Raw genomic sequence first — 12,500 nt, forward strand, 5'->3', positions numbered from 1 at the left:
CTTATACAGTAAAAAGAAGAGATAGTCGCTCCACAACACGGTTTGGGTTCCATAATTCATTCTGCCTGTATGTTAAAGCGCCCTCTGGGTCAATGATGCATACATAAGAAATTGCCCATATGGAATATGGACTGTAAATAACCCTGAATGTGGAATACATTTAAATACCAATGCGGACACTAGGCATGTTGAGCTCACTGAAGGCGTCAGTTGGGTACCTGGGCATGGGAGGGGGGCAGGCCTTTGCGGATGTAGACCCCAAACAGGGCGTCCTTGCCCAGGGAGATGTTGAACTTGAGGAACTGGGGCTGTTTGAGGTGGAGCAGGGACCTCCAGAACACTCCGGGCGGCACTTCCTGGGTCACCCGCCGTCCCACTTCCAGGTCGCCTGTGTCGATGCTGCTGTTCCGCAACGCCCACGCCCCTGTGGGAAGCAAAGAGAGCAGAGAGGATGCTGGGATAAGGTACCTATGGTCCAGTTCTTTCTAACATAAATTGTTTTGAAAGTTTGACGTCCGTTTGAGTGTCCGTTGTGTGCCGTTATGGAGGTGTTTCTGACTGTCTGTTAAGTGCTCCTAAAACATATTCATACACATCTATCAGAAGTCTGTAGTCCAGGTGCCCACTGACAACATATACCCAGTGGTTACCAGTGGTTGAAACCAACCTAACATTCTCAATAGTGATGCCATCTCTCTCTCTCTCTCTCTCTCTCTCTCTCTCACACACTCACACAAACACACACACTTCTTGGAGGCTGTGGCCATTCCACTCCATAAACACCTCATCTAGCTTGGCAGCGTCAGAGCTGGCAAGAAGAAAGAGGCAGCGCCTGTGTTTAATATTTGAGAGGCTCTGTAAAAATTCATGCCTTTGAAATAAAGAAAGGCGCACAAGAAGGCCTCATAAACATCGAAAGGAATGTAATTGTCATTCCCGTGGGAATGTGGACCGCCGCCACCACTCAGCGAGTCATCCGCCAACCGGAAACCTCTTGGAAGTGCGCCGGAATGTTGGAATTCCCAAATGGGAAATGTTACAAATTATGAATGGGGAAGTGTAGTTGGGGAATCTATCATTCCTGTTAATGTATCACTCCAGCAGGTGCTACAGGAGCTGTGATTGGCTGGAAGTGAGGCGTGGTCCCTGGCGACGGCCCGTTGGCACGTTGGCGTGTGGCTGCATCCCTCCATTCTGCCAGAGCGACCCAGCCAGCCTCCTGTCCTCCATCACATGTGCTCCCATCCATCTCTCCCATAACGACAGAGGGGAGAACGAGGGGATTCTAACCCTTTCTCTCTCTACCGCTCTCTCTCTCGCTCATTCTCATTTCCCCTTTCTCTCAATCGCTCTTTTCCCCTCTTATCTCTTTCAGTGTCTCTTTCTCCAGCTATCTCTTGTTTTCCCATATCTATCTCTCTTCCTCTCTTTTTGTCCTTCATTCTTTTTCTCCATCATTCCCTCCCTTTCGTCTCTCTCTCTTTACCCCTTTTTCTTCTTCTTCATTCTCCCTCCCTCTGTCCCTGCCTGTCTCCCTCTCCCTCTGTTTTCCCTTCCATGGCTGCCGGCGGTGGTGAGAGTAAATTGGAGGCGGGCAGACGGCCTTGGACGACGCGAGGGAAGGCGAGGCGAGGCAGACAAGCTCCCTCCGTCTCGCCGCGGCGATGCAATCGCCCCGTAATCAGGTCAGGCACTTGCGGGAGGCAGCGAGGCGAGAGAGATGGAGAGAAAGGGGGAGAGAGAGAGAGAGAGAGAGAGAGAGCGAGAGAGGGAGATGTGCTACCATTGTGGAGGGTAGGATGGAGAGAACAGATCATTAATGAAGAGGAGACAGAGAGAGGATGTGTGAAAAGATGACAGTATGTGTATGTGTGTGTTTGAGTGTGGGTGTGTTTTTATATGGGTGTGGATGAGTGAGTGTGTGTGTTTGTGTTAAGTACAGTGGGCCCACAGTTCCGTATGTATCACGGTTTTTGGGCCATAGTAACGGTACGGTTTGGGTAACTTTATATTTAAGAAAATAATTAAAACACATCACCCTTTAAACAATGAACAATTTTTTTCACCTATCCAGAATGGCAAAATGACTGACTAGGCGTGGTTTCTGTCTCTAATACAGTGAGGTGGCTTTCAGTGGAGAGAGCTTGATAGGGTTTGTGTCAATTTGTTTTCAATTTTTTTCCGTGATGTCTCATAGAGTTCGGGAATTACTTGGAATGCTTCATCAGGTGACGAAACCCGAGAGTAACCACCGAATAGGGTTGCAATTCTTTGGCTATGAAGACTCCCCATTACCTTCGCCAAGGAGCTTATGTCTTTGCTGCGGTGTGTTTGTTAGTCTGTCTGGCTGTAAACAGGATTGCGCAAAAACTACCGGCCCGATTGTCCCGAATTTAGTTCCACTTACACTAACGTTGAGAGTTAGTTAAGGCATTTGGACTGGCGGAGGTGTGCGCTCTTGGAGTGCCCTTCTGCTTTCTTTGTTATTATTAGTCGTAAATAGATGGAAGGCAACAGCTAGAGATTGTTATGTTTTGGCTAATGAGCGGACTCCCCTTGCTCCACCTGCAAGGAATACGGCCGGTTAGAAATGGCTTCAAGGAGTAGCCAACTCTGGTGAGAGAGAGAGAGCGAGATCAGTGGCAAAGCAATGCTTGCAGACTACTTTATTTGTTTACGGTCTTCTTACACTCGTTATTGAACACTGAATCCAAAATGTTCCCCCCACAGCGAATTTGAAAGACGGCGGTGCCTCTTCAAATGCGCTTCTCTCTGTGTAACTAGCTGTTCGCTGCTGTCATGTTGGAACTGAGCTGAAAGAATATTCTTTTTAGTTTCCTTTCTCTTCTCCAGCTCTTATCTGCACACAGAGCGCTGATAGGCTGCAGAGACATTCTGATTGGCCCCCAGATGTGGTCTGTGCATCTGAATGCACAGCGTGCGACCAGTTTGTAGTGCAATAAGTACGTTTTAGAAATTGTAGGAAAATGACACATCACGATACCGCGGTTCATGTGTGTGTATTAAACCGTAGAGGGCGTGCTGGGCGTGTGTGTGTGTGTGTGTGTGTGTGTGTGTGTGTTGGAGAGAGCAAAAGAGCACCAGAGAGATGACATGGTAAGGAGGGGTAGAGCGAGTAAAGAGGGAAAGAAGGGGCCATCTTGCACCTGACAGCATTGCCTACACTTGTGCGGTGCTGCTCTAAGCCAGTAGAACACCAGGTAAATGCATTGCAGGTCTATACACCAGAGGATAGAACATCAAAGCAAACAGGGGAGAACACAGCCAGGGAGCCTGACACTTAGAGCCGGCCTAGACCGCAACATCCACTCAGGTGAACAGCCGTCAGTGAAACTGAGACAAGAGACCTGCCAGACTCTTCCCCCCACATGGGTGTGAAGGAATAACACACATCGACACCTCAGGGCCATAATAGAGACGGGTGTCTGCGTTATGGACCTAAAACATGTCTGTACACTGGACTGGCTAAAACGGATGAAGAATGGAAGAACGTTGCTGATATTCATTCCTCTCTTTTTCTATGCCACCGACTGTCATGTCAGAACCTTTATCTCACGCTCTCCACTGCCAAACACAGAGGCATAATGCGCACACACACACACACACACACACATGCACAGCAGGTGCTTGGTAGAATAGGAAAGAGATCGAACACACACACACACACACACACACACACACACACAGATATGGGGCCAATTGTACAAAGGATGTTTTTCTCTTAGATGCATCTAATTTTTGCTAATGCATGATGATCAGGTGTTCCAAATTAAGCCCTAAATCACCAAGGGGGATTATCCAAGAGGCGTTTAAATTTGAGTTGCCTGTGATTAAATGACAATGTGAAAGTTTAGACATCCATGGTGGCTTGTTTAATGGGTGTCTAATGCAGTTTTCTGGGCAGTTGGCAAAATGGATACACTGCAAATACTAAGAGGAAATATAAGAACACCGTCACCACCAACGGGGATTGCTAGTATTTGTCAGTAGGAGCAATCCGCTCAAAGAGTAGTCTGGTGACAAATGTTCATAACATGCTTTTGAATTTCAAAAGAATCATTTTGCTCTGTTCTGAACCTTTTTATTAACATTTATTAAGTGAAATTTTCACTTTTTCCCGGATGTTGGCGATGTCTCAACAGCAGTCTAGGCTTCAAACCAAACTTTACTCACACAACATGATGTGTTGAAACCAAACTGTACTCACACAACATGGCGTGTTGAAACCAAATTGTACTCACACAACATGGCGTGTTGAAAGGCCGTAACAAACAGGACTGGCTCACCCAATAGAATGAGTGCCCATGCTGCAAGTGATTCCTTTTTTGAGATGATAAACTCGACTCAGTTTACAGACTTGAGTTTTTCCGAGTCACTCACTAAACAGATCTGCGTTAACGAGTCCTTTGAGTCACTGGAGTCAGTATCACCAAGAGCATAGAAGTCCAACTGGTGAAACACGAGCCCACTGTCAGGTTGAACACTGATCATCGTGCAGCCATGTCAGACATGGACAGCTGAACAGGTGATGATCATCGTACTTCATTTCCACTCATCTTCGTTGTTTAGCTGTGTGCGTACAAGCTATGTTTAACAAGTGTTTAAAGCTTAGATGTTGACCAAAAAAAATGCAGGCTTCACACCGTTTGTAAAACATGGCACTTGTAGACTCAACTAGCAAACAAATACACAACACATCTAACAGCAGAACGGGACTCAGGCAGAGGATGACTGAAGATCTGGCATAGCCCAGCTCAGGCCAGATCTATCACATTAGTCAACCGCTATCTAAATGATTCGATTCTTTATGTTGGCCCAGCCTAGTGTGGACCTGTGTGTACTCATGTCGTCAAACACACACCAGAGTCCGTAAAGCATTAAAGTGAATTAAAGTTAGAGCGTTAAAGACCATCTTGTCGGTTGGCTACGACTCTTGACTGGGAGCCAAACGCTGCGCGTTGTTTAAGAGTCGGCGGGCGAGGCTTATGCTGCTGTCTGTGTTTCAGCTCATCATTGCTGCACTCGTTTTTGTGCAGTCAGGGTCCCTCTGATCTGCCTCATTGACTCCTGAGGTTATTCTGCTTCAAGAGATGCTTTAACTATAAATTTGATCTCTGACTAAATGGACTTGTGCTGAAGTGTGTGTTATGGGAGCGCGAGAGAGAGAGAGTGGGATAGATATGTGTGTGTGTGTGTGTGTGTGTGTGTGTGTGTGTGTGTGTTTGTGTCGGTGGGCTGTTTGAGAGAGGGACGGGTGTCTGTGAGTGCATTTGTGTGTACTTGTGTGTGGCCATGGATGTCTAGTATATGTATGGTACGTGTGAATATGAGAATACTTCTATGTTAGTGTGCTTGAAAGAGACAGTTGTACGTGTGTGTGTGTGTGTGTGTGTGTGTGTGCACAACAGAGGACTGTATGCGCGTGTGACTGCAGGAGTGACTGTGTGTGTGTGTGTATGTTTGTGTGTGTTTGTGTTTGTGTGTGTGCGTCCGTGCGAGTGTTGAGAGGCTTGTTCTCGGGGTGCAGATGTGAACCACTTCAAATGGAGAGCTTTTCTTCTGTGCCTGCTGTTAAAAACAGACACAGCACTCCCCATATTCTATATCTGTTTCTCTCAGTCTTTCTCTCTGTTCTACCCTCTCTCTCTCTCTCTCTCTCTCTCTCTCCCTCTCCCTCTCTCTCTCTCTCCCATCCACTTCCGCTTTGTTTGCCTCTCCCTCACACACTCCCTCCTGCACGGCGTATCTCTCAGTAAAACCACACAACAACAGAATGGGGGACCGCTAAGGAGAGGCGGCGTAGTTTTACATCCATCGGCTTTAAGAACAATGAGAGGTAGCCAGGGCACAAGACAGAGGATAAGTGTGTGTGTGTGTGTGTGTGTGTGTGTGTGTGTGTGTGTGTGTGTGTGTGTGAGAGAGAAATCGAGCGAGAGATAGAAGAAGAGAGAGATAAAGGGGAAGATATAAAGAGGGGAACATTTTGCAGTTCTGCTCTCTGTGACGGGTGGAATGGTTATGAATTTACAATGTCGATATGGAACCATGTGTCAGGGAAAATCAAACCAAGACGAACAGAGGAAGTCCGTAATGTTTGTGAGCTGGTGATTCCCCCCATGAAATAGGTCTTTAACACTGCGGCTGCACCGTGTGTGTGTGTGTGTGTGTGTGTGTGTGTGTGTGTGTGTGTGTGTGTGTGTGTGTGTGTGAGAGAGAGAAAATGACCTTGTGTGTGGAGTAGCTGTGAGAGAGTTGTGAGAGAGTTGCGTGAGGGTGAAGTCATTTTGCAGAGTGGAGGGAGGGAGGGAGGGAGGGAGGGAGGGCACGAGAGTGAACTGTAGCATTCAAACAGATGGCGGACTGAGGGTGACAGAAGGCTGGGGTTTTGGGTAAGTGAGTTTAATTATTACCCCCGTCTCAGCACACACTCCATCTCTCCGGCTCGCTTCACCAGGAGATACTGCACCCGTGTGTGGGTATGTGTCTGTGCGTACAGTTTTGTGTGTGTGTGTGTGTGTGTGTGTGTGTTTGTCTGTGCGTAGAGTTGTGTGTGTGTGTGTGTGTGTGTGTGTGTGTGTGTGTGTGTGTGTGTGTGTGTGTGTGTGCGTTGTGTGTGTGTGTGTGTGTGTGGGTATATGTCTGTGCGTACAGATGTGTGTGAACAACCTCGCTCAGTGAGACCAAGGGGAGGGCTTGTATGGCGACCAATAAAAAGTCGTTTGTCTCACACCAGTAGCGGCAGACTGTTGGTCTCTACCAAGCCCAATGACAGTGTTTTACCTGTTGGAATATCTAAAGGTCTGGTACAGTATTCAGCTTTGGTTTGACACCATGTTTATAATAGTGAAGCTTATGTCTCTTTCTGTGATTAACTGATATCCAACAGACTGTTATTTTGAAGCATTCACCAGTAACACAACCTGTATTTGGACCTATAGCCTACTGGCTGACTGTCTGAAATGGACATGCACCCTCCACCATTGAGGAACTGGATCCAGACCAGGTCAGAGATAGATCCATTCAAGAATACGCATCTGGATTGGTAGAACCAGTTATTGAGATGGTCTGTGAGGAGATGGACAACGTGTGTGTGTGTGTGTGTGTGTGTGTGTGTGTGTGTGTGTGTGTGCGCACTTCTTACCTCTGGCACCAGAGGGCACTGTTGCTACATCGCTGTTGCCGGGTAGCGCTGCTCCGAGACCGTTGTTCAACAGGGGGCCGTACACTGGCTGCAGCTGCCAATTCAGCCCCAGCAGATTCATCGCTGCAGGGGAGAGGGAGAGAGAGGAAAGAGCGAGGGAGAAACGTCGAGAGGATAGGGGAAGAAAGACAAAGAGAGAAAGAGGACAGTGAAGAGAAAGAGATGGGAGGGAGGGAGAAAAGAAAGAGAGAGACAGGGTGTTACAAACACACCTAATACACACCAATTACAACACCTACACTGAACAGCTCAATTTGACTAAATTGTTCCCTTTTACCTCGAGGAACAGTTCAAAGTGCGTTATAAATGAGCAGATAAAGGAACATAGAAAAATAGGAGATAAAAAAACAAACAAACAAACCAAAACAGGGGTTCACAATGAGAGGCTAGGTGGTCAAGTCTTGTTCTGACTGGTTGAGCCAGGAGTTCCTCTACACATGTAGGTATTTGTTACCTTGGCAACCCTCAGCAGTTGATTTGCAAGAGCCCCACCTCGGCAGCCAGTTTTACTCAACTGTAATTATTCCCTATTTCCCAACAGAATTCACATGGAAATACCACACCGTCGTCACACTTTTTTTCTGCAGTCTTGAAGGCACAAGGAAGACAAACATCATTTTGTGAAAATCAGCAGGATATGAAAGACACACACACACAGACACACGCACATACACACACTCACACATGCATTTTCACTCCCCCTGAACAGGTTACACAACAACAGATGCCCCATATTGTCATAAACTTCTAGAAGCTTGTCAAAATCACCCTATTTGCGGGGTGAGTGTGTGTATGTGTGTGTGTATGTGTTGTGTGTGTGTGTGTGTGTTTGTGTGGGAGGGGGTGTGTGGATGTGAGCTCCTGGTATGAGACATGTGACAGTTGAAGTGTGACAGGCGTCCTGGTTCCTTTATAGTTTGAGATAGGTGCGTTCTTCTCCTACTCTCGGTGAGCCACATCCAGTCTGTTCTCTCGGAGGGTCTCTAAGTTGTTTGTCAGCTCTTTCTTTCTCTCACACGGGCTCTTTCAAGTAACTTTTTATACTAGCTCAAAGGAGGGAACAGACAAAAAAAACTGAAAGTAGAGGACCAAAAACAACAATACCAATGCAAAAAAAACCTAAAACCTAAAAGTCAAAATCTAGGGAGCAGGGGGGGGGAGAATTTCCTTGTTTCGCAGCCTTGGACAGGAAATAGGTGCGTTTGAGGTTTGGGGCTTTCTTCTGCACCCAGTGTGAGTGGAAGAGTCCTTTAGCTCCTCTGCGTGATGCTGCTCAAGGACCAAAGCCTGAATCGGCGTGTTCTGAGCCCACAATCACACACACACACACACACACACACACACACACACACACACACACACACACACACACACACACACTCACTTAAACACACACACACACACACACACTCACACAAACACACACACACTTAAACACACACACACACACACACACACACACACACACACTGGAGAGTCTCAAAGCCACAAAGGTCTGTCTCTCTTTTTTGCTCTTTCATTCTCTCTCTCTCTCTCTCTCTCTCTCTCTGTCTCTCTCTCTCTCTGTCTCTCTGTCTGTCTCTTTCTTTCTCTCTTCCTCAGAGTTCCAGTGGGCCCGGGGCCAGTCTGGTGTAGGGGGTAGACCTGCTGGTCTAATGTGACTTAATTACTGTCTAAACATGTGGCAGATGAGGCTTATTCCCAGATAATAGCATCCGGCTCATCATGCCGTCAGGGGCGGCAAACTGCTCTTTTTTTCGGCATTTCCAACCTCCATTCCCTCCTCTCCTACTCTCTATCCATCTCTTTCTCATTTCTTTGGTCACTTTCTTTCCATCTTTCTACCCCTTCTCTCACCCTCTATGTCTATCTCTTTCCCCCATCTTTCTCTCTCTTTTTCCTTTTCTCTCTCTCCCTCTCTCTTTCTTTCCATCTTTCTACCCCTTCTCTCACCCTCTATCTCTATCTCTTTCCCCCATCTTTCTCTCTCTTTCCTTCTCTCTCTCTCTCGCTCTCTTTGTCCCTCTCTCTGCCTCTAGGGAGATGCTGACGGCGGCAGCATCTGGGCTAATGACTCGCACCCCTTCGCTCACCTTCAGCACGCTTGCCTATCACACCTAAATCTCATCCCTGAAAATCAATTTTCTCTCTTGTCAAATTCCATCTCCCCTCTGCCTGCGCCACCGAAAGGGGGGAAGAGGAGGAGGAGGAGGAGGAGGCACTGCGAGCCGTCCAGTCTCTTTCTCTCTCTCGTTCTCAAACTGCCTCACCCCCCACCTTAATTCCCCCCCCCCCCCCATTCTTCCCCATCCCCAATCCCAATCTTTCTCTCTCTCCCTTCCTCCCTGAAAGCTTTCCTCTGTTGTCCTCTCTTTCTTTCTTTCTTTCTCTCTCCCTCCATCTCTCTCTCTCTCCCTCTCTCCGTGTGTCCCACAGCCTCTCTGCTTAAAGGAAAGCGCTGACACCCCCGGGGGAAACTCAGCCACCGCCTCTGTCAGCTCTTTTATTTGTCACACATGAAGAGGCAGAAACACTGTGCTCTCTCTCTCTCCATCCCTCCCTCTCTATCCATCTCTCTCCCTTTCTCCTGCCCTCTCTATCCATCTCTCCCCCTCTCTCTCCCTTCCTCCTGCCCTCTCTCACCTGTTTTCTCACCCTCTCTCTTTCTCCTTTCTTCTCTATGTCTCTCTCTCTCTCTCCTTTCTTCTCTATGTCTCTCGCTCTCTGTTGTTTCTCCAGCCCTCCTTCTGTTCTTCTCATGTGTCCTCGGTTCCACTTCGTTCCTCCTTTCCACTTGCCCTCCCTCTCTCCCTTTGTCTCCTCCCTTCTTAGCATAGTGTTCTTCTTCATCTTCTCTATCCTAACACTCACACACACACACACGCACACACTCACACACACACGCACACACACACACAGTAAATGCTGCATTGCTGGTAGTTTTACAATCGATGAAACAATTAGCAAATGAATGAGTGTAATATAATAAGCTGAGAGATGGCTCTTCAACTATTTGCTGCTTCGCAGACTCCAGGTCTTTCTGTCTCCCCCCTCCACCTCCAGTGTGTACATGCATATGTGTGTGTGTGTGTGTGTGTGTGTGTGTGTGTGTGTGTGTGGTTGAGAGAGAGAGACGGAGACAGACAGAGACTGTGTGTCTTGAGAAGCTCTAACAGTAGATGGCACTGTTGACCCTGGGCCACACTGCAGAGTAGCGAGTAAAACTGTCATTCAGTGATGGTGTGTGTGTGTGTGTGTGGGGGGGGGGGGATAGTGAGAAGGGGGAAAAAGAAAAATAGGGAGCAGGAAAGCGAGAAGGAGAAAGAGACGCAGGCCAGACCTTAAGCCCAGGAGCATTAAGTGGAATGCGGAGAATCACACAGTGTTTTATAGAGGGACTTAAAAGCCTCCCGCTCAATCTCAGAGCATTCAGTGTGTGTGTGTGTATGTGTGTGAGTGTGTGCTGCCTGCGACCCCACCTTAAAACACACACCCAACCGTCACAGGCAACTACACAAACACACACACTGAAACGCAGACACACACACACACACACAAGCAGTCTCTCGTACTTCATAAAGCTGTTTTCCTATTATGAGCTCTGGTCATACACTTAACCAAACCCATATTTTACCAAATAATTAATACACACTCTTGACTACACATTTGTATTTGACAGGGGAAGATAAAGACAACAGTGTTTGTGACACTACCTCATTTTTATTTGTCAGAGGCATGTACTGCCTACAGGTAAACGTGTTGAAAATGAGCAGCTTTAGCACGCGGTGTGATTATTTATTAGCCTGCCAATGTGTGGATTGCTCAACCGACAGCAGGCTTATAACAGCCACTGAATATTCTGCACAACATTGACTGCAATTACTGCAGTGTAGCCTAAATACTTCATGGTTTTGCCAGAGACGCGCAGAGAGAAGGCTACAATGAGTGACACACAGAGAGAGAAAGAGAGGGAGTAAAAGAGAGAAAAAGAGAGATGAGCAGAGAAAGAAAGAAAGAGAAAGAGGGATGGGGAGAAACACAGATGTGGGCAGACAGAGGTAGGGTGAGATAATGGGGACATAAGGTTCCATTTCTTAGGCAGGGAAAAATGTGTGACACACACACACACACACACACACACACACACACACACACAGACACAGACACACACACACACACACACACACAGACACACAGACAGTGGCGTTCCTCTCGGCCCTAAATATTCATCTCCCTGCTGCACTTTAACAAGGAAATGTGTTGGATTAAAAATGAATAAGTTGGCGCTTTACGTAACCCCGATGTATAATTCAGCCTCGCAAAGTGGTGCAGCCATATCACCTGCGCCACGGAGCATCAGCGGCCTGTTTGAGGACACCGAATGAGTGTTTAATGTGTGTGTGGACACACACACACACACACACACACATACACACACACAGATGGAACGCTTGTGTCTGCTGAGGGAGCTGGTGTCGGGCTAGAGTCTCATTTTGAGCTCGCTCGGCGATCAGGGAAGCGAGATGGCAACCGATATAACCGGCTGTGCGTGTATGTGTGTATGTGTGTGTGTGCGTGTGTGTGTGTGTGTCTGGCCGCTTTTCTGCTTCACGATGCCATGGCAGATGTTTGCATTCACAGCGTTCCAAGAAGACAAAAGCGCTTAGCTGACATTCCAGCAGCCCTTCCAGAAGGTTACCTTGGAATGCGCAGTGATGATAAACAGAGCGATGGCAATGGCTGAGAATGAGAGAGCGAGAGAATGAGCGAGAGAGCAAGAGTGAGAATGAGAGAGAGAGAGAGAATGAGGGAGAGAGCAAGAGTGAGAATGAGAGAGAGAGAGAGAATGAGGGAGAGAGCAAGAGTGAGAATGAGAGAGAGAGAGAATGAGGGAGAGAGCAAGAGTGAGAATGAGAGAGAGAGAGAGAATGAGGGAGAGAGCAAGAGTGAGAATGAGAGAGAGAGAGAATGAGGGAGAGAGCAAGAGTGAGAATGAGAGAGAGAGAATGAGGGATAGAACAAGAGTGAGAATGTGAGAGAGAGAGAGAGTGCGCGTAAGAGAGAGGGATACAGCGAGAGAACTTTGCTTTCACACCTTCAAAATTCCTGCAGATTAATTATAATTTCAGGTGGATTGGCATTACATAAAAAAAAGGTGTGCAAAATCGAAAGATGCCGTCATCGCTGACCATAAGCATGCGCAGACACACACACACACACGCAGGTGGCAGGTTTGTGTCCATATGTCCGAGTGCTTGTCCTGGCAGGCCAGTCCTGG

At 47.5% G+C, this 12,500-nt stretch overlaps 1 protein-coding gene across 1 annotated transcript in view; it reads right to left on the reverse strand.

Annotated features, from left to right (window-relative positions):
- LOC105903358 (teneurin-2-like) overlaps positions 1-7,303 on the reverse strand; it is a 60,529-nt gene extending 53,226 nt beyond the window's left edge. Inside the window, 2 exon segments of the mRNA XM_031558035.2 lie at positions 219-424; positions 7,163-7,303. Coding sequence (XP_031413895.2) covers positions 219-424; positions 7,163-7,283 — 327 coding nt within the window. The 5' untranslated portion in view covers positions 7,284-7,303.
- Positions 7,304-12,500: the final 5,197 nt, after the last annotated feature.

Source organism: Clupea harengus, chromosome 20 (assembly GCF_900700415.2).
Source record: "Clupea harengus chromosome 20, Ch_v2.0.2, whole genome shotgun sequence".
NCBI lineage: Eukaryota > Metazoa > Chordata > Actinopteri > Clupeiformes > Clupeidae > Clupea > Clupea harengus.